The 19,676-nt window shown below is 47.1% G+C and overlaps 1 protein-coding gene and 1 long non-coding RNA gene across 7 annotated transcripts in view; one reads left to right on the forward strand and one right to left on the reverse strand.

The window, feature by feature from the left end:
- Positions 1-12,140, forward strand: part of ASIP (agouti signaling protein) — a 116,757-nt gene extending 104,617 nt beyond the window's left edge. For all 6 annotated transcript variants that reach the window (XM_070588068.1, XM_070588066.1, XM_070588065.1 and 3 more), the window contains 3 exons: positions 4,265-4,434; positions 5,735-5,799; positions 8,093-12,140. In XM_070588068.1, coding sequence (XP_070444169.1) covers positions 4,275-4,434; positions 5,735-5,799; positions 8,093-8,269 — 402 coding nt within the window. In that variant the 5' untranslated portion in view covers positions 4,265-4,274 and the 3' untranslated portion in view covers positions 8,270-12,140. The remainder of the gene's footprint in view (positions 1-4,264; positions 4,435-5,734; positions 5,800-8,092) is intronic.
- LOC139078055 (uncharacterized) lies at positions 1,666-6,399 on the reverse strand. Its single transcript, XR_011530783.1, has 3 exons — positions 6,275-6,399; positions 1,907-1,979; positions 1,666-1,761 (listed from the first exon to the last, which is right to left on the reverse strand). It is a non-coding gene; the product is annotated as an uncharacterized lncRNA (long non-coding RNA).
- Positions 12,141-19,676: the final 7,536 nt, after the last annotated feature.

A 19,676-nucleotide genomic window follows, 5' to 3' on the forward strand; every position in this document is an offset into this window, starting at 1 on the left:
AACCAAAATGAAATGAAGTCACCACCAGTGAGCAAGGAGAATACAGCTCATTCTGCTAGCAGGATCAACTAGGCAGAATAGAACTGCTGCAAAAAGAGGGCAGAGAGAGACCCAAGCAGGAGAGAGATTCAGCTTCAGCAAACACTTACCGAGCGATGATGTATATCTAGCATTGTGCTAGGTGCTTTATTGAAAGGTTATTTCCATGTTTTCAATAACTCTCTGAGGCAGGCACTGAGATTCCAATCCCTTTGCAAATGGGAAACTGAGACTCAGAGAGATTAAATCAAATTTCCAAGGCCACAGTGTAGTAAGTGGTCTCCCCTTAGTTGGCCAATTTCTAGCCTGCTCCTACCAGCCCTCAGCTTGGTTAGAACAATATTCTGCATGTCTACTACATTCCAGGAGGAGGAGAGCCAAACAGCTGGCCCCAACCTTCATTCTAAGCTTCTTAAAGTTGGAGGGACCGTCCCTTATTGTCAAGCTTTAAAATCAAATCTATATGAAAAATTAGAATTAGAAAATATAAAATTGACAGAATTAACTTCTTTAAACATATGTCCACTGCAATGAATACAAGTAGTAACGTTTACACCAGGCAGTGCATTTAACTCCTGATCCTATTCCAATTCCCAGCATACCCTGTATAGTAGGTATTATGATGTCCCTTTTCTTTGATGAAGAAGCTGAGGCTCAGAGTGGTTAAGCAATTTGATCTCACATAGCTTGTAAGTGGTAAAACCAGAGTTGACTGCAGAGCCTGCATTCTTTCAGCTGCACTGTCCTGTCTTCTTTAAACAAAGAACTAAATCTGATTGATCAAAATGACCCACATTAACAATTAGAGAACAATGAAGTACTAAGTGAAATGGTATTGAATGTAAGAGCTGGAGGAGTTCAGAAAAGGGAGAGAGCTATTTGAGCTGGCCTAATATTGCAAGAGAAAATATACTAGAGCTGACATCAAGCTGGGCCCTGGAGGAAGGGTGACATGACTGGGGGAGTTGAGAGTGGACAATGTTGTGGAAACAAGAACAAAGGCAGGGAGACAGAGTCAGTTTGCCTTGTTCCATTGAGAGCAAGGAACTGGCTGGGGTGAAGAGGAAATGGAAAATATGAGATAATTTGAAGGAAACATAAAGTAAAATTTGGTGAGAGATAGGATATAAGAATTAGGAAAGAGGGGCCGGCCTGGTGGCTCAGTGGTTAAGTGCACATGTTCCGCTTTGGCAGGCCGGGGTTCGCCGGTTCGGATCCCGGGTGCGGACATGGCACCCCATGGCAAGCCATGCTGTGGTAGGCGTCCTCCATATAAAGTAAAGGAGGATGGGCACGGATGTTAGCTCAGGGCCGGTCTTCCTTAGAAAAAAGAAGAGGATTGGCAGCAGATGTTAGCTTAGGGCTGATCTTCCTCAAAAAAAAAAAAAAAATTAGGAAAGAAATGCAAAGGTTAAGATCAAGATTCTTGACTGGGGAGGAAGGTTCATTGGACAAAGGTAGAGAGTACAGAAGAGCCAGATCATACAGCCATTTAATTTATGCAAAGCCAACTATATGTACTTAGTAAGTGCGTGAGAGGGGAGGGGAGCAATTTAAATAATGCAGACAATTCTATTCAATATCCCATCCAGAGAGCTCCTGCTCTGGGGCGAGGAGATACTCACCCCAGAATTGGGAGCTGAGGATTTGCTATTCCTTCAGCTGGTCTCAGTTCCAGTACACCTCTCACGGTGTGAACCTTTCACTACGCCGACTGTGATCCTGGTGTTCAAAGAAAAGAATTTGTTTCTTACAATATGACTCCTAAAGGCAAGCTAACTACTTATTATGGTGTGAAATGGAAAAAGGAAAACAACAGCCATCATTTGCCATGCTGAAGAAAATTTGTGCTGTGTGCAGTTTTTACCTTAGAGTCTGGTTATAGGCATAGACATGCAACTCCAGGGCAATTGACACAGCAAAAGTATCCGTTAGAATGCCTTGGATTGAGAAAAACAGAAAACTCATATTAGTTTAAAATAAGAAAGGAAATGTATTGGCTTATCTAATTGGTAAGTCCGAATATAACATGGCTTCAGGCAAGTTCTGATCTAGTGGCTTAATTATATTACCAATGTTCTCTCTTACTGTCTGTCCAGTCTGCTTTCCACTATGTCAGCTTCAATCTAAGACTAGCTCCCCTTTATAAGATCGCTGCCAGCACTAACCAGGACTGCGGGCTTTTCCTTACATAGCCAGTGAGAGAGAAAGAGCTCCCCTAATCAATCAGAAAAAGGCCTGGGCTTCTTCGGATTAGATCATCTTCAGTCGCATGCCCATGCCTGAACCAATACTGTGAGGATGGGATGGGGTTTTGCTGTTTGTCGTGAATAAATCAAGGCCTCTCCTGGATCTTGGGGTCAGGTCACTGTCACCCAAAATATGTATCTAGGAAATCCAAGATCCTCTTAGAAAGGGGGACGATCATAGTTGATGCTAAAGAGGCAACTAACAGTGTTCTTTTCAGAAACCCACTAAGCTGGGAAGATGAGGAGCTTAGTTTAAGACATGAGCATTTATCAAGCTGACATTTGCTGAGTTACTGCTCCGGGCTGGTCAGTGTGCCTGGTCCAGAGCCATAGAAATGAGTAAAACATAACCTCTCCCTTTTCTATCAACTAGGAGAGACAAACATAAATAACATGATAAAGGCTTTGACAGAGGACAGTGTGAAGTTCTGAGAAGCAGAGAATGGAGCAAATAACTATGCCTCGGTCCCTAGACTTTTCTGATACAGGTTTTTTGGTTTAACTATGCTGATAGGAGCTAGGAACCTCAGAGATCAGACTGCACGAACTAGGAAGCTGAGGGCCTCAAGAGATGCTTTGGGCTTTAGGACCTGAGAAGATGTGTTGTCCCATCACACAACAAAGATATGAGCTGCCTGAGAAACCTCTTTATTGCCTCTTTCTCTTTTACGTGTTGGGAGTCTACAAGTCAGCATTTATTTAAAGAAAGAGTTCCCCTGTTAAGTGAATGCAAACCACTGAATTAGCCCACTCCCTTCATTTTACCAAGAAGGAAATTAGAGCCCATAAACAAAAAAGAGAATGGATTTGTCCAAAGTCATGCATCTTACTAATGCTTGAGCCAAGACAAGAATTCAGAGGTCCTGACTGCCAGCCCAGGACTCATTTCATTGACTCACTACCAGGCTTTGAGAAAGAAAATCAGTGTCAGTTCATGATAGGCAAATGCCCTGTGAAAGGATGAAAGGATCTGAAGAAATCAGAGCTGGCATCAGGGCTGAGAGGAATAGAGGCTGGACACCAAGAAGTGTATAATGAGGGCGAGGGCCAACTCTGTGGGTCCCTCTTCCTGGAATGTAACAAACATACAGAAAATTTTACTCCAATAAGCTGAGACCTGGGAGGAATAGGCTAGAAACTGGCCAGGCTGCTTTAAGGGGAGCCCAGGAGTAGGCAGGACCAGCATGAGAAGACTATTTTATTCTCTTCTTGCCTTAAGGCAGGGTGGAGAGAAACTTGGAAAAGCAGCCTCAACTTTGTCCCAGACCTGAGAACACCCACGGGGTGGGTGAAGGGTGGGGATCTGGCACTGGGAGAAGATAAAGATGCTGCTGAAGCCCTGATTGAGCCAAACGCTGGCATTCGAGGGAAGAAATCCATTCTGGAATCCATCTGCTTCATCAAAATTCACCTAGCAGTAAATCCACAAATCCAGTTAGCCTGTGTCAACAGGTCCCTCCTCCTAACACAAACCATACCTGCATTTATTCCCTCTGGGTGTGGGAATATAGTGTATGCAACGACATATGTACTTGTCTGAAGAAGCCATTTATCCCTGCATCTTTCTCACTGAGTCTTAACTTATGAGCCTTATTCTCTGCACCTTAGTAAAACCTCTCTCACTGTGAGGCGCTACTGGGGAACTTCCAACAACTCTGCCCAGGCCTAGGGTCTCCTAGGGCCACTGACTTAAAAAACCACTACTCCACCCTCTGGATGACATTCCTTTTCTTTGCTTCAATCTCCTTCCCTTCCTTGTCTTTCTCTCTTCCTCTCCCCGTCTTTCCTTTTCTCTCTTCTTCCTTCCTCAAGACCCCTTCCCTATCCTAAGCATTGCTAGTTCTCCAGCTCCACTGGGACACTTGTAGAATGGGGTCAGAGCACCAGCCCAAAGAATCACAAAGAAAGCAAGAGGGCCCATCCTCTTGCCACAACCCCTTGCCCACCTGCCTGACTGCCTTCCCTGCCCCACACAGTCCTCCTGGGATGGATGTCATTCACCTGTTCCTGGCCACCCTGCTGGTCAGCCTCTGCTTCCTCACTGCCTACAGCCACCTGTCACCTGAGGAGAAGCCCAAAGATGACAGGAGCCTGAGGAACAACTCCTCCATGAACCTGTTGGATTCCCCTTCTGTCTCTATCATGGGTAAGTAGCCTGGCCTGGGGCCTCAATTCTGGCCTCCAGCCCATGAGAAGGGACTGCAAGATGTCAAACATGCTCTCCAGGCTGATAACCAGGATCCACTGCCATAGGCCAGAGCTCCTTGCTCATTCCTCAAAATAATTCTGGAGGAATAAAATGTCCCTTGACTCATTTGGTTTGGGAAGGCCCTTCACGCCACCAATCCAATATGCAGCTTAGCATTTTAGAGGCTCTGAGAAAGCCTGAAGTCAAGACACAAGGTGGATTTGGTTTAACTTGGCATTTCTGAAACTTACTGAATCACGGAACTATTATCAGTGGTAAACAACTTTAAGAAATGCTGCAGAATATAACGAAGTCTGGGATGAACTAGTCCTGTCATGCCAGGGTTGAGAGTCACTACTCAGGAAAAATATCAGGGGCATTAGAGCCTGGCATGGGAGATCTTCTGGTTTGATTTCATCTGATAATAATAATGACAGATATACTTATTGTGTGCTAGGCATTGTGAAGTGAGTATTGTTTTTATTACTATTTCACAGTTGAAGAAATTGAGGCTTAAGTAACTAACATAGGATCACACAGTTCTTAATTGGCAGAGCCAGAATTCAAACCTAGGTGTTTAACTCCAGAACCTAAGCTCAAAACTAATGTCCCTTACTGCCTTGCCTCTCACTAGGAAAAGGGGATATTCTAGACATACCGGGGAAGTAAGAGCAGGGAAGGGGCTGGGGCACATCAGCATTGATTGATCACCTTTGATGTGACAGATTTCCCACTTTATAAACATACCTCGTTTATCCTCAAGATAACCCTGCAAGCTAGGTATTACAGTACCTTATTTACAGATGAGAAAACTTGAGTCTTAAGGAAGTTAAGTAGGTTGCTTAAGGCCACACAACTGTTATATGGCAGAGTGAGGATTCAAATCAAGTGTGCCTGGCTCCAAGGCTCTGAGAAATGGAGGGTAGGAATACAGGAAACACAGGTCCATCCATGTCAAGACACTGAGTCCATTTTGCAGGGCCTTCTTGGATTTCCCCTTTGCCTTCCCTCAGAGGACATTTTGCCCTTAGTCCCTATCTCCAGGTCAGCAGCCAGGCTAATGAGAACCTGATGGCCTGAGTCCCAAGATATAATCTATCCAGCCAATCCCTCCTCCTCTCCATCACCCTGGGACTTCCCTGAGTCCCCTCCACTCCTCCCAATTCTCTGCAGTTCATGGGGTAAGGGGCGGTGGGGGAAGAGCAAGGGGGAAAAGACCAGAAACATCTGGCTTTGCTCCTTTTGTCTCTCTTTGAAGCATTGAACAAGAAATCCAAAAAGATCAGCAGAAAAGAAGCAGAAAAGAAGAAGAGATCTTCCAAGGTAGGCCTTGGACTTCTCATTGTAGGGGTGGGACCAGACTTAAAAGGGGAGGACCCTGACCCTCAAGCTCTGGCTAGGAACTAAATGAAGGATTTTTCAGGCCTACATGAACAAAAGAAGCTGAAAGCTACCAAAAGGCTTCCTGGCCTGGAGCCCTGAACCAGAACCCACAGAAGCTCAGGGAGCTGATGTTTGCTGAGCAAAATAGCTTACTTGCTGAAAAGCATCTTTCTGTACTAGCTAGCCCCCTGCCCAAAATTTTACCATCATTCATTCTTTTGGACAAATGCAGTGTTTCCCAAACCTCAGTCATTTCAGCACCATTTCCACAACCTTTGCCATATCTGAGTTTCACCTGTTTATTTAATATATTTGTTTAAAATTGAAACAAAAAAATTATATCACTATGATAGAAAACAGTACCACTTGCCATATATAGAGGTTACCATAAAAATAAGTAAAATGAAAATACAACCTTGTTAGTGAATTTTAGCTTGATGGTGTTGCCTGTCAGAGGCTCTAAATGTGATGCTTGCTCTCTGTGTCTAAAGAAAGATTAGAGAGGGTTGGGGAAGCGTTAAGGATATATTGGCACCAAACTGGGCCTTTCAAGTTTAGAGAGATTGAAAAAAGAATCCTTTCCCATCAGGTGATCCAGCGTCATTTAATAGTCATGTACCACCTAAAATCATACCACCATGGTACAGGTTCCCACACTGGGAGATACTGGATTAAGGCACTGTTGAAATGCACACATTATTCCTGTCTTAATGTGTATTTATCAGATCAACTGTAACCAGAGCAGGGAGTCCTAGACTAGGTATTGAGAGGTAAGACCTGGTACTGAGTGATCTTGAGAAAGTTCTTGCTCCTTTCTGGGCCCTCTGTAAAGTGAACAAGCAGATCAGATGATTGACAGAATTGACAAATCTATTTACATGCTACGTACTAGGAATACAGTAGTGAACAAGAGAGAGATTCCTGCTCTCATGGAGTTTACATTCTTGTGGGGGAAAAGAGGAGAACAGCAGGTAAACCAGTAAATGGGTAAAATAAATTCAGATAATGATAAACACTGTGAAGGAGTTAAAGTACAGTAATGAGACAGAGTGAAGGGAAGACTCATCAGGGAAGGCCTCTTGAAGGAAGCAGCGCTTAAAGACTGAAAAACTCAGTAATCTCCAGCAGAAATGTCCAGTAGAAATACAATGTGAGCATGTAAATAATTTTAAATTTTCTACTAGCCAGATTTAAAAAAGTAAAAAGAAACAGGCGCAATTAACTTTAATATTTTATTTAACCCAATATATCCAAAATATTATCATTTTAATATGTAATCAGTATAAGTTATTAAGATATTTTACATTCTTTTTTTTGTGTGCTGTCTTTGAAAACTGATACATATTTTACACTTTCAATTACAACGCTAATTTTTTACACTTAAAGTAAAATATACTCCTAACAAAACAATAGTTTGTGTTTAACAGACAAAATATTTTACACTGCTTATTTTAAATTTCAATTTAAATTAAATAAAATTTGAAAATTCAGTTCCTCAGTTGCACTAGACGCATTTCAAAAACTCAGTAGCCACATGGGGCTAGTGGCTACCTGTATTGGACAGCACAGCAAAGAATGTCCCCAGGAAAGGGAGCAGCAAACTCAAAGCCCCTGCAGCAGGCACTCCTTTGCTGCGCCCGGTGCACACAAGGCCAATGGGGCAGCGGGGTAAAGACTAGTCGGAAAGATGGACAGAGTCAAACACAGAGGGCCTCAAGGCTCAAAGGAAAGTTTGCTTCATTCTGAGTGCAAACAGAAACCACTGGGGGGCTTTAAGCCAGAGTGGGATGCCATCACAGGTCTTCAGAGAGGTCCCTTAGGTGCACTAGAGGGACTATAAGAGGGCCAGAGCAGCAGAGCGAAGATCGTGGCCTGGCCAGCGGTGAAGTGGGTGGACTCCGGATCTGCTGTGAAAACAGAACTAACAGGATTGCGGGTGCACTGGAAGGGGGAGACAGAGAGATGGTAGTTATAAACTGTAGAGCTGACTGGGATCCCCAAGACAGAAAAGAGGGCCAGGCCGGAGCCAGGTAAGTTTTGAAGAGGCAGCAGGGCCATTGCTGGGGCAGCTGGCAGGGACCTGTTGGGGTGCCCTGTGGGCAGGCGCGAGCGGGAGATGGGCACGGGGGCGATGTCTGGTCGGCGGCCTCCATAGTCCAAAGAGCTCCCAGGAGGGGTGAGGACGGGCGTGGCGGGCGTCGCAGGCTCGGGCAGCCCCAGCGTTTCTCCGCAGAAAAAGGCTTCGATGACGAAGGTGGCGCGGCCCCGTCTCCTGCAGCCCGCCCCCTGTGTGGCCACCCGCGACAGCTGCAAGCCGCCGGCGCCCGCCTGCTGCGACCCGTGCGCCTCCTGCCAGTGTCGCTTCTTCCGCAGCGCCTGCTCCTGCCGTGTGCTCACTCGCACCTGCTGAGCCCGCCTCCTGGTCGAGGGCAGGACTCCCTGGGGACCCTGGAGACCCTAGAGACCCTGAGGGCCCTTCGCAGCGGCTCTAGCGGGCGTGACTGCCTAGTACTGGGCGCGGGCGGGGCTACTAAGGTTGGGGCGGAGCTTCTAGGAGGCGGGACTTCAAGGAGACTTGGCTTGGGCTGGACTAAAAATCCAAATATGTGTAGGCTGCTCGAAGATGTGTGACTGTTTCTTTAAAGGCCCCGAAAGATTCTTTTTCTTTCGCCGAGGCCTCTCCGCCAGCGTCCCGCGGACTGCGCACGCGCTGTATCCCGGACCTGGGGCGAGCCGGGTACCTGGCCGTAGGGCTGCGCTCCTGGTAAACGTGTCTCCGGATCCGGCTGCTGGAGACAGTGCTGCCCCTTACGTTTAAACCTGGCAACACCCGAGGCTGCCTCCAAAACCAGCAACGCAGACCAGCCAGGCAGAAAGGAGCCATTAAGGAAGCACCGTTCTCTCTTTCATCCTTTCCTCCCCTCTAAGGATCTCCCCCGACTCCTGAAAAAACGAGAAAGGCTACAACTCCGTACATATCTCACTGGGCTGTCTGCCCAGGGGATCTGGGGATCTGTGGCTGGTTGTGGCTGGGCGTTGCCGTGGGTCCCTACGGTCAGAAGGCTCTGGCCTGAGGATCCTACAGCCTTAGGAGGCTTCCAAACAAGGGTGCCACTTGTGCCCACTCCTCACTTTCTCCCAGGGGTTCCCAGAGGTGCTGGGGCCTGGGAGGAGTTTCTCCCATTCTCAGGCTGAATGAACACTGACCGTTGGTTCCCAGGCATTTTTAACTCTGACACCTTAGAGTTAGGGTACCCAAGTAAGAAGCTTGGGTTCAGGAATCCTTCCTTACTCCCCAGTGCAACCCTGCCAGCCAGTCAGGAGGCATTGGGCCTGGGCTTGGTGAGCAGACGGCAACCTTTGTCCCGAATCATCAGGCCTTGTGGCCTGAAATGTCCCAAGCCGCTGCCTGGAATTCCATCCTTAGAGATTCTTTGAGTCTGTGGGAAACTGAGTGCAACATTATATCTTTGGAAGGACCCTGGGAGGGAAGCACTTGGGATACTGCTTTGGGGACAGAGGGGTTCGAGGTGAGAGCAGGGTCTGTGAGGAAGGACCAGCCAGGATGCAGGGTCACATAGAAACTCCAAGGGGCAAGGGCTCCAAATGACATCATCTACTTGGACTGTTTGGCTGGGGGCATCCCTGCCAGTAGGGGGAAAAGCTGTGACGCCACTTGTCAGGGCCCCGCAGCAGCTGGAGCTCTTCCCCAAGAACCACTATAAGCAAGAAAGAGGAAGTGGCAAACAATGGTGGTATAAGAAGATGACTTAGAAAAGGCCTGTGCTCGTGAAAGATTCTAGAGAGAGGCTGTGAGACAGAATAATGTGGTTGCTGCAGCCCTGATAACTACCAAGTATCTCTGTCCTTGAGGTGGGGACAGCAGCACTCAGGGGCCAGCACAGGTGAGGCCACCTCGCCTGGCCCACTTGTCCACTTGCAGTCTTCCATTTACAAATTCCTTAAAACTCTCTCCTCTCCAAGGACCTTTTTCTAACTGGAGACCCAGGTTGTGCCTGCAGTGACACAGCCAGTATGGAATCAAGGAGGCAACCTCAGACCCTGGACTGGATAGCATGGGAACCACTGGGACAGAGCCCAAAAAGAAAGATGAGTGTGCCAGGCTAGGCTGGTGACACAATTCTGCACACTGGGAAAGTCTTTGTGTTTCTCTGGGCTTCCATTTACTTGTCTATAAAATGGGAAATAGTCATTCCTGCTGTTGTTATAAATCTGAGATAGTGATGCTGTGTGTGCCTTAACACAACAAGAAATACACACACACACAGACACACACACACACACACAGAAAAGCTGCCAGTTGCTTGTTTTGTTTTCTGTCATTTAGACTGCAAGTCCACAGGACAAGAACCTTTTGTTCCTTGTACCACAGCTGCTGCTGAGTAAATGTCATCAGTAATGAGAATATTGGGAACATATTGCAGCCACAGCGCCTATTTTTTCTAGATGTTGCTCACCAACCAGGCACCGTTTGGTCCCCAGGGATGAGGCAGAGTCCATTAGTGACAACACCACTTGGCTGCTGGATCCAGACAACTACATGGAAGACCAACTCATTCACTCATTCAGCAACTGTGTATTGAGCACCCCCTATATGCCAGGCATTGGGCCAGGTGCTGTGAATACTGTGGTGAACAAGTCCAATATGGATCTTCTCGTTATGGAGCTTATGGTCCACTGGGGCATGACTATTGGCCCTTGTTAGAAGCTGGAACCACTGTTATGTGGTCTGTTCCCTTGGACTCTATGTGCAAGTGTGCTCTATTCCCTTGGACTCTCAGTTCTTGCTTCTGTTGATTCAGATGCCTGGTTAGGAATTTATCTGCCCAACTTTCCATTCAGCTTGAGATCCTAAGAGTCCTCTACCTTTTCAGAATTCCTGCTCAAACCTTAGGGTCCTGAGAGCGTGGTTCTGGGCTTCTGCAACACTCTGCCTGAGTGACCAGAATTGCATCTGTGCATCTGTGCTCAGAGTTATGGTTCCACTGTTGTGAAGATCTGGGATTGCCGGGAGCCGTGGCTACATCATTTGATCGGCTTTTTGACAGGGTCCAGCCGATTAACGCTGAGGGGTGCAGGGTCGCCCCTTGGTGAAGAATAACTGGCCAGCCCCTCACATAGTTCTGAAACCTGTGCTGCTTCTAATTGCCCTTCATTCCTTTTCCTTTCTTAACCTCCAGTTTTCACTCCTTTGGGTGGCTGCTTGGGAGGCACTACCTCCTGGGAAAATTAGATATAGTAAGAGAATGTGACCACCTGCAGGTAACTTTCAAGATATTTTTCAGTTAATTATTAGAGGAGCACACAGTCCCATTTGAGACAATCAGAAAGGAATCCTGCCCAGATAAGATGTCGAATTAGGTTTATGGCCTCTGTCTGGTTAATGTTTCCTTCTCCCTCCAGTTCTTTGTCTAAATATATATGTATCGTCCTTCTAAGTTTGCTGGTTAATTGGATGATTAAGAAGTATCTATATATTATTCTTGACCTTCTGCTTTCTGTTAAAATGTTATAGAGGTTTTCTCCTAAAAGTGATAAATAATAAATAATTGATGAGTAGAAGGGCCGAGGGGTGCAGGGATGCCCCTCGGTGAAGGATGGCCGGCCGACACCCCTGATATTTTCTGAATTATATCAAGGTTATGTCTATACTTATTTCTGTTTTTCATTCTTGAAGATATATACTTTAGCTTAGCTTTTCAGCCCTTTACTTTACGAACAAAATGATACTTTCTCTGGCAGTGTGTTTAAGGGACTGTTAGCTCCACAATCTGAAAGACAAAGGAATGCTTTCACCCCCTAAAGGGCGTGAAAATGTAAAGATGTTTAACTGCCCGCTGAGAATGCAGATAGCCCTGGGGATAAGACACCCTGGAGTCGCCTTTTGTTCCCATTAACCATCTACACTAATGGCGTAAATGATTGAGGGAGGCAGGTATGGCTCCACCAGGATGTAACCAGACGGACTGCTGTCCTGTCCAGAGGCCTGGACCTTCTCTCTTTGATTTAACTTTACCATGAATTACAACAGACGCCTAGGTACCTATCTCCTTTAGCTTAGAGACAACAAACACTAGTTAAATGCCGAGAAGACTACCATTAACCTTATGCTCTATAGAATAGAATGCTAATAAATATTCTTGTGCTCGTTTTTTACTTCCTTATCTCTCTGAGAATATTTGTAGAACTATTTCTGTACTAATCCTGAAAAATATATAAATGACACTTGTGCACAGTAAAGTCGGACTTGCTAACACCAACCCAAGTCTCACGTCCCCTTTATTTTCCCCTCATTGCGCCAACGCCGTCCATCCCTCAGGAACCTGGACTCCGCCGGGGCAGGACCCCGGCATGGGATGTCCCTGCATTTCCCACACCATTATTCATTCTCTTTCTCTCTCTCATACACACATAGCGTGAACTCTGTCCTAGAAAGATTTGTTCCACTTGTGTGGCTATTGATTCAGGATCATTTCCTCCTATAGGGCATGGCCTTAAACCTGTGCCCCAAGTTCTCAGGGCGTGGCCTCAATAAGTCACTGACCTCTTGATGCTACTACCATTTCCCCATTTGCAAAATGAGGAGTAAATCAGTAGGAGTGTTTTGGCTGCAAACAACAGAAACAATTCTGGCTAGCTTAGCGAAAACTAAAGTGGGGCAGGGGCTTAGTCCACTGGAGACGTCTGGGGACCTTAAAGAATCAAAGGGAAAAGCATACAACAGGCCTCGGAAAAGACAGAACCCTGAGGGGTGCTAAAGGAGCCAGGTCAAAGCAAGCAATGGACAATGTCTTCCCAAGGGAAGGCGAGGGCAAGGCCACGGGATAGGTCGGCTCCAACCACTTCAGTTCTTGCACTGGACGATTCATAATTCGAATTCCCAAGAGGGAGACTGATTGACCTGAAGTAATGCCCAGGAAAGGGTGGTCCATCTTGGCTGACAGTCCTACAAAGTCTGTTTGTAATGTGGGAGGGGTAATTCTCTAAGAGAAAATCAAAGAGACAGTTGCTGGGGGGCAAAATCCACAACTGGCCCTTATGAGAGGGCTGGACTCCAGGTTTATTCCGAGGATACTTCCAGCCCCAGAAATTCTGCAACATAATCTGAAGCAATGGTTTTCTTTTCTTTTTTTTTAATTTTAAGGAGAGGTACCCTTTCCTCAGTTGAAATCTTAGGGGAAACCACGCTATATAACACACATCAAAGCAGTTTTAAGTTAGTAAAATGTTATAATGATGTTCATAAAAATTTGACATCAGGGGTCAGAGATTAACAGTTGTCCTCCTATATCAGCCTCAGCAACCATTTTGTTTCTGTCTTTTGTTTTGGTTGCACAGTACTGAGAAAGGTCTAATTCGCGCAGAGAAGTTGTTGCAAAAAGGTTTTAACAGCTCACTCCTGGGACTGAGCTCTCTTATTAAACAAACAGCAAGAGGTGTATTGCAAAATCTGGTCCCGGTGGTCTCCAACGTGTTAAAATTGGTGCATGGACATTGAAACAGGCACGTTTTTATTACACCTTTTAAAAGGCTTCAATGTTTTTAAGAGTAGAAATTGGGGGGCGGCCCAGTGGCACAGTGGTTAAGTGCGCACGTTCTGCTTCTCAGCGGCCCAGGGTTCGCTGGTTCGGATCCCAGGTGTGGACATGGCACCGCTTGGCAAAGTCATGCTGTGCTAGGAGTCCCACATATAAAGTAGAGGAAGATGGGCACGGATGTTAGCTCAGGGCCAGTCTTCCTCAGCAAAAAGAGGAGGATTGGCAGCAGTTAGCTCAGGGCTAATCTTCCTCAAAAAAAAAAGAAAAGAAATTGAAACATATGGTTCAACAGAAGCAATATACTTCAAAAACCACTACCCTGAGAGGTAGCAGGGCCTCAGGGCCTCAAACCCCTTCTTGGATTAAGGACCATAGGCCAACCTAATTGGCAGTCTTTGGTTCCTCCATCTGTTTGAACAACCACAGATCTAGCATCTCTACCCACTGCTGGGAAATTACCCCCAGTCATACGATACAAACTTCATAAAGGTTAACTCTCAAAGCCGATTCCCTAATGTGAAAGGGACACGATAGGTGAAGAAAAGAATGGATTTTAACCAAATTAGCCAAACTATCTGTAGTAAATTTCACGTTAGTCTGGAGTAAACTTGTTCCTCTCTTTCTTCTTCTGCGCACCAAGTATATTTATCGTGGGGTATAGGATGTGTGTGTGCTGGAGGGGGTAAGGGTGGGGCAAGAATGTCTTTTGTTTTATCCCATCAAATGTTCACTCCAGAAAGGAGTTTTCTACTGATGGCTTGCAGAGAGACAGTAGCTACTGCCAGCTCTCCCAGCAGGCTATGGGAATTGTGGAGTCTGGGAGGTGGCACCATTTAATGGTGACAATGATGAGGATGATGATTTTGCCTTCTTGCTGTCTGGGGAGCCCAGCAAATAGCTTTATTCCTTAAGCTCCTGAAGGTTTTCACACCATCCAGAGCTCTTCTTTAGAATTCCTGGACCCAACAGCTGCCTAGACTACCACAGCAAAAATAAAACATAACTAATAGAAGAATTAATAGCATGATGCCGATGATAAAAAATAACCTTCCCAAGTCACCTGATTTGGTGAGGTCACATTTACAAGTCCTGGGTGAGCTGATTCCTCCTCAGATCAAAAAAGAGTCTTGTGACTTTGGGGGAAAATTTGCTTATTCTTCTCTTTCTCTCTTATCACTTATCCTAATATCTATCAACATCTGGAATTCTGCATAATGTATGCATGTCAGATGTTGCAAAGGAAAAGCAGAGATGAGGCCTGGGGGAAGGGTGGGCAGTGCAGCCCCTTGGGAGCTGGGAAATAAAGAAAAGAGGGGGATTTGATGAGGGGAAGGGGACACTGAATTCACTGATGGGCCAAGGGCTACCCCTTTGGAATCCGAAGGCAGCCTCACTTTCCCAGTCTTGAATGATCTGGGACTTAGTTGATTTCCGTCTGACAGACGCCCCCCAGGAAGGCCCAGCTGTACTGGAGCACCCCAAGTAACCCTCAGTAATTTCTCCCAAACCAGACTCACGAGCCCCTGTACTCGCTGACGGCTCTGGAGGGCCCTGAGACGAGCCCTTTATCCCCAGGACGCCTCTGAGGTTGTTTCCTGCCTTTTGCCAAGGGACCCAGGGCTGCTGCTCACAGCCTGAGCCCTGTGTGATCAGCGGTTTTCACAATACATACCAACAGTGACCACTGATTGGGCCGCTACTTCATGCCAGGGTGATACGCAGGCTCCCAAGTTTGCTTGCAGTGGGTATTATTGTAAATAAGGGAACTGGCCCTCGGAGAGTCTAGTATCGTGCCTAGATCTCATGCCTCAGTGCTGGAATTCACATCCAGCCCACCTCATTCCAAAGCCTATGGCCTTAAACACTAGGCCACTGAAAGCCAGGCACAGGGGATTCTGTCTGCCTAAAGCCAACACCATGCAGGAGACTCGGCGCCATGGGACCCCAAGGTCCCCCTTTCTGTTCTCTGTTGTTTTCCTACAACCTGGTGCCATGTCTGCCTTCACGTCAGCAGGACTCGAAATTGCCAGAGACAGCAACTCAGTTCAAATGGGCTGAAGGAGACAAGGGAAACTTTGTCATTGACGTTGTTACAAAGTCCAGAGGGTAGACAAATCACTACAAAGTCCAGAGGGTAGATCTAGTCAGCATACAGCATGGCTAGATTCAGGTCCTCGGGAATGTGTCACTCTGTCTTTTATTTCTCTGTTGGCATTACCTTCTGGCAAGCTCCCCATTGTGGGGGCAAAGAAGTGGCTCTAGGCTCACCTTCCTTCCAAGACTGACAGCCCTATTAAAGAGTACCTTTTCTCCATTTTCAAGACAGGTGAGTCTCTTTACAGTTGCCACCTGCTGTGCAACAGGCACAGGAGCAAATTCTACAACACTTGGTGTGGACCAGTAGCATAGGCATCACCCGGGAACTTGTTAGAAATGCAAATTATAGGGCCCCATCCCAGCCCCAATGAATCAGAAGCTCTGGGGGTGGGCCCAGTGATCTGTGCTTCAACAAGCCCTCCAGGTGGTTCTGACGCACACTCAGTAAGAACCACTGGCTTAAGAAACAGGCTTTAGGGGGGATACAAATAAGCCAGCAGTTAGTAGAAGAGTAGACACATGAGTCCCCATGGAGAGACATGGGGAGCCATCCTGTGGGTGTATGTTCCCATCCGCCTCTCTTTTTCTCTCCCTTGTAATAGGGCAAGTGTGAGAACAACCGTGACTGGGAGCAATTAGCCTATAAGAGTGCTAGGCAGTGTGAATTTAGGGGCCAACTATTTATGGGTTATGTCAGGAAAGGCCCACTGCCCAGCACTTGGGGACCTTTGGGACCCTTGGGAGGTTGTAACTCCTCCAGCCAAGGAGAGGAAGCCAGTAGACCTGGGGGAATCTGGGTCCAAGCACAGCCCCCACTGGGTCCAGGCAGCCCAGGGTAAGCTTCTGGGGTCACTGATGGACAATTCTATTGCACCACACCAGACTTGTAGTAAAAGTCCTAAAGTTTGGGGTTGGAGTCTGGACCAACTTGAGCCATATGCCCGACCTTCAGCCAATTTGGAGAGTTGACTGATGAGGAACTTGTTGAAGCCGATTGATGAAGCCTAATCACATAAGCACCCCTGGCTGCCTCCATCACTTCAAGTAGATTTCCTAGCCTTGTCCCCTGGGGTAGTTCTGAGTGGGTGTCAGTGATCAGAGTCTGGATCCAGAGCAGAGCTAACTCCTGCCTCCTACCTCCTGTAGTTCTCACTGGCATGAACATGCCCCCACACCCCCTCCTGGGTTTTTAGTCCATGCTACCCCAAGCCCTCCAAGCCCCTCATTACTTGTCCCCAGCAGGACTTGAGAAGGGATCCCAGCACCTCCAGCCTAGCAGGGTCCTCCCACCACAGCCTGCCACGGAGCGGGGCAGACAGGCTTGGTGAGCAGGAAAGAGCTCTGACCCGGAGGCAAGCAGGACACCTGGATCTGCACGACGACTTTGGACATCACTTAAGCTCTCTGGACCTCCATTTCTCCATATGCAAATCTGCATTCAACTCTACAGATGCTCTAAGGTCCTTCCAAGTTCTAAGACCCTATCATTTGCTAAAGTATTGTCTCGTTTTCTAAGTATTCTAAATTCCCTGCCCTCAAAACAGCTCCATCTCACCCACTGGTGCCTGACACAGCCCTTAAAACTTGACATGAAACATTTCATACATGTTACATCATGGACCCTCAAAATAACCATCTGAGGTGGGTATTTCTGTCCCTGGCCCAAGCCACATGCTGAGTTAACAGCAGAGCCAGGTCTCCTTTCAAAGCCCAGTCCACTGCTCCACAAAACCCCCCAGGCCTTAACCTTCCTTCTTCCTTTCCTGGAAAGAAAATCCAGCTAGGCCAGGCCTGATACTGTAGGACCCTTGGACAATTCCTTCTTACCCAATGAGGCTTTGATGGGGGAGCACGGACATCAGGAGTAGGGGGTTAAGGGAGTAGGAGACACATCATCTCTCATGGTAGGTACCTGGTCAGTGTCACACGTGTGACAGATTAGCAGACCTAAGATCAGAGGTAAGGCTGAGACCAGATGTGAAAGGAGAGGGTGTTTTTAAAAAAGCCAGAAAAGGTTGTGCAGGACGTCTCCAAAGAGAAAAGGAAAAGGCAGGGATAACAGAAACCAGAACCTCTGGGGGACAGGAGGTGGGGGCGGCATGGAATCTCATAGCAAGAAACATCTGGAAAGGAATTTCCTGTTGTGTCCAGGATTTTCGCTGTAAGCATCTTTGCTGTAAGCAGTGTTGCCTCAAGCATTTCCTGTGTCTGGGAGGAGACAGACTTGAGGGGAAGGGAGTGTGCTTCCCCATGGGCTGGGGCCACTTGGAGGGAGTAGCATGGCTGCTGTGCCACACAAGACCCTTAACCTCTCTGGCTCAGATGTACCCCTTGTTTTCTACCGAGAAGTCATTGTCCCAAGGCTACCATGGTAGAGGAGCTGAGCCGGGCACTGTAGGCAGCACTGTCTGGTGGCAGCCTTGCGTTTAGGGGACCTGGGTTACACTCCCAGATTTATCGTTCCAAGTGAAACCAGGCCCCCTTCCTCCTAAACCTGGGTCTGTGGAAGTGGAAAGGGCTTGGATTTGGGTCTCAGAGTCCTCCCTAGTTCAAGAGCCAGCTCACTCACTCAGAGTGTTTCTTGAACTGTAAAACAGGAATTCAGGTCTCTACAAGGTTATCATGAGGAACAAATAAGTGCTTACTTAGCACAAAGGCACCCAATTAGGTGTAAAAGAAACGGTGGTCGGAGGTAGTAGACCCCAGACTGTTTTGACCATTGTTATCAAGATCAGTAGAAGGGTGGGTCCCACGTCATTTGTTAATAATAGTTGAAGCACCAAAGTCTGTCAATTGTTTGCAGTGGTGTCGTATCACATATGTATGTAACTTCATGCAACTTCAAGTATATGCATGCAGGAAAAAAAAAAGGTGAGAATCAATTATCTTACGGCAGGACATCCTGATGAGCATCTAAGCCTGAGTGAGCATGGGGTCTGTTGATCCTCCAGTTTTCAGCCCTTCACACCTGTCAGGCCACGGGCCACTGTGACTCAAGGGTTTTCCTTGGCACCGTATCTTTAGAACTTCACGTGAGCCCTGACTCAGTGCACTTTTCAAAAATAAGTAGAGCAAACGAGGCCTTCTTTGTAGCACTCAGGTGCATTTGCACTCAAATAGGAGAAGAGGGGGAATTACAACGCCAGATACAGCCAAGGGTGTGCCAAGCACGACGCTATGGACTTAAGGTGGGAAAGCTGAGCCCCGGACGCAGACCAACCTGAGTTGCAGTTCAGGCATCACCACTTACTGTATGATCTTGGGTCAGGCCACTTGGCCTCTCTCAATCCCCCTGCTCACTAGTAACAAGGGAGTAATAATACTACCTCACAGCCAGGGGCTAAGAATACAAAAAGGAACAAGCCACAAGCGTGGACTGTTCAGTCAACTAGAGACATTTCAGGAGTCTATGCAGCTCAAGGATTAAAAGTAAGGTCTCATCCTGGTGTTCAAGGCCCCTCCTTCCTGTCCCCCAGGCCACCTTTCTAGCCCGCTATCTCATAGCTCGCCCTGTAATAGAGCCAAACCTCCTGCCTCCTAACTCACTCTTGCTTAATCTGTTCTGCTGCCTGGAATGCCCTGGCCTTCAATTCCTATTAAAAATCTTCAGTTCTTTCAAAATCCATTTCAAGCACCGCCTCTCTCTTGCTCCCTTTTTCCTACTGCTGCCAGGCACTGGACTCTGCGACTGCGCAGAGAAAGGGAAGTGGCAACAGATGGCAAAGCTGTTCATGTGCCTGCCTTGTCCCTCTAGCTTGAGATTCCCAGAAGGCTGGCGTTAGGCCTCAAACGTCCCAGCATCCCCATCAGGCCTGCCATTCAGTCGATGACCCTTAGAAGAGTCTCTAGTTATCCTTCCCACGTGGGTTCTTGTTTTTCTTTCAACTCCAAGACCAGAACAGCAGTTCAGTAAATGACCATTCAGGCAAGTAGGAGGGAGCCCAACTTCCCACCCACCTTCCCATGATTTGAATCATGATGAGGCCTCTTATAAGCTGTGTGACTTTAGGAAAGATACTTAACCTCTATGAGTCTCCATTCTCATCTACAAAATTAGGATAATATCACCCAGCTTGTTTGGAGAATAAAGAAAATCAACTACAAAGCACCTAGCACCCAGTAGGTGCTCAATAAACAACAGTCCCCCAAAAAGCACTGGAT

The sequence above is a fragment of the Equus przewalskii genome, chromosome 21, assembly GCF_037783145.1.
Source record: "Equus przewalskii isolate Varuska chromosome 21, EquPr2, whole genome shotgun sequence".
Classification (NCBI taxonomy): Eukaryota; Metazoa; Chordata; class Mammalia; order Perissodactyla; family Equidae; genus Equus; species Equus przewalskii.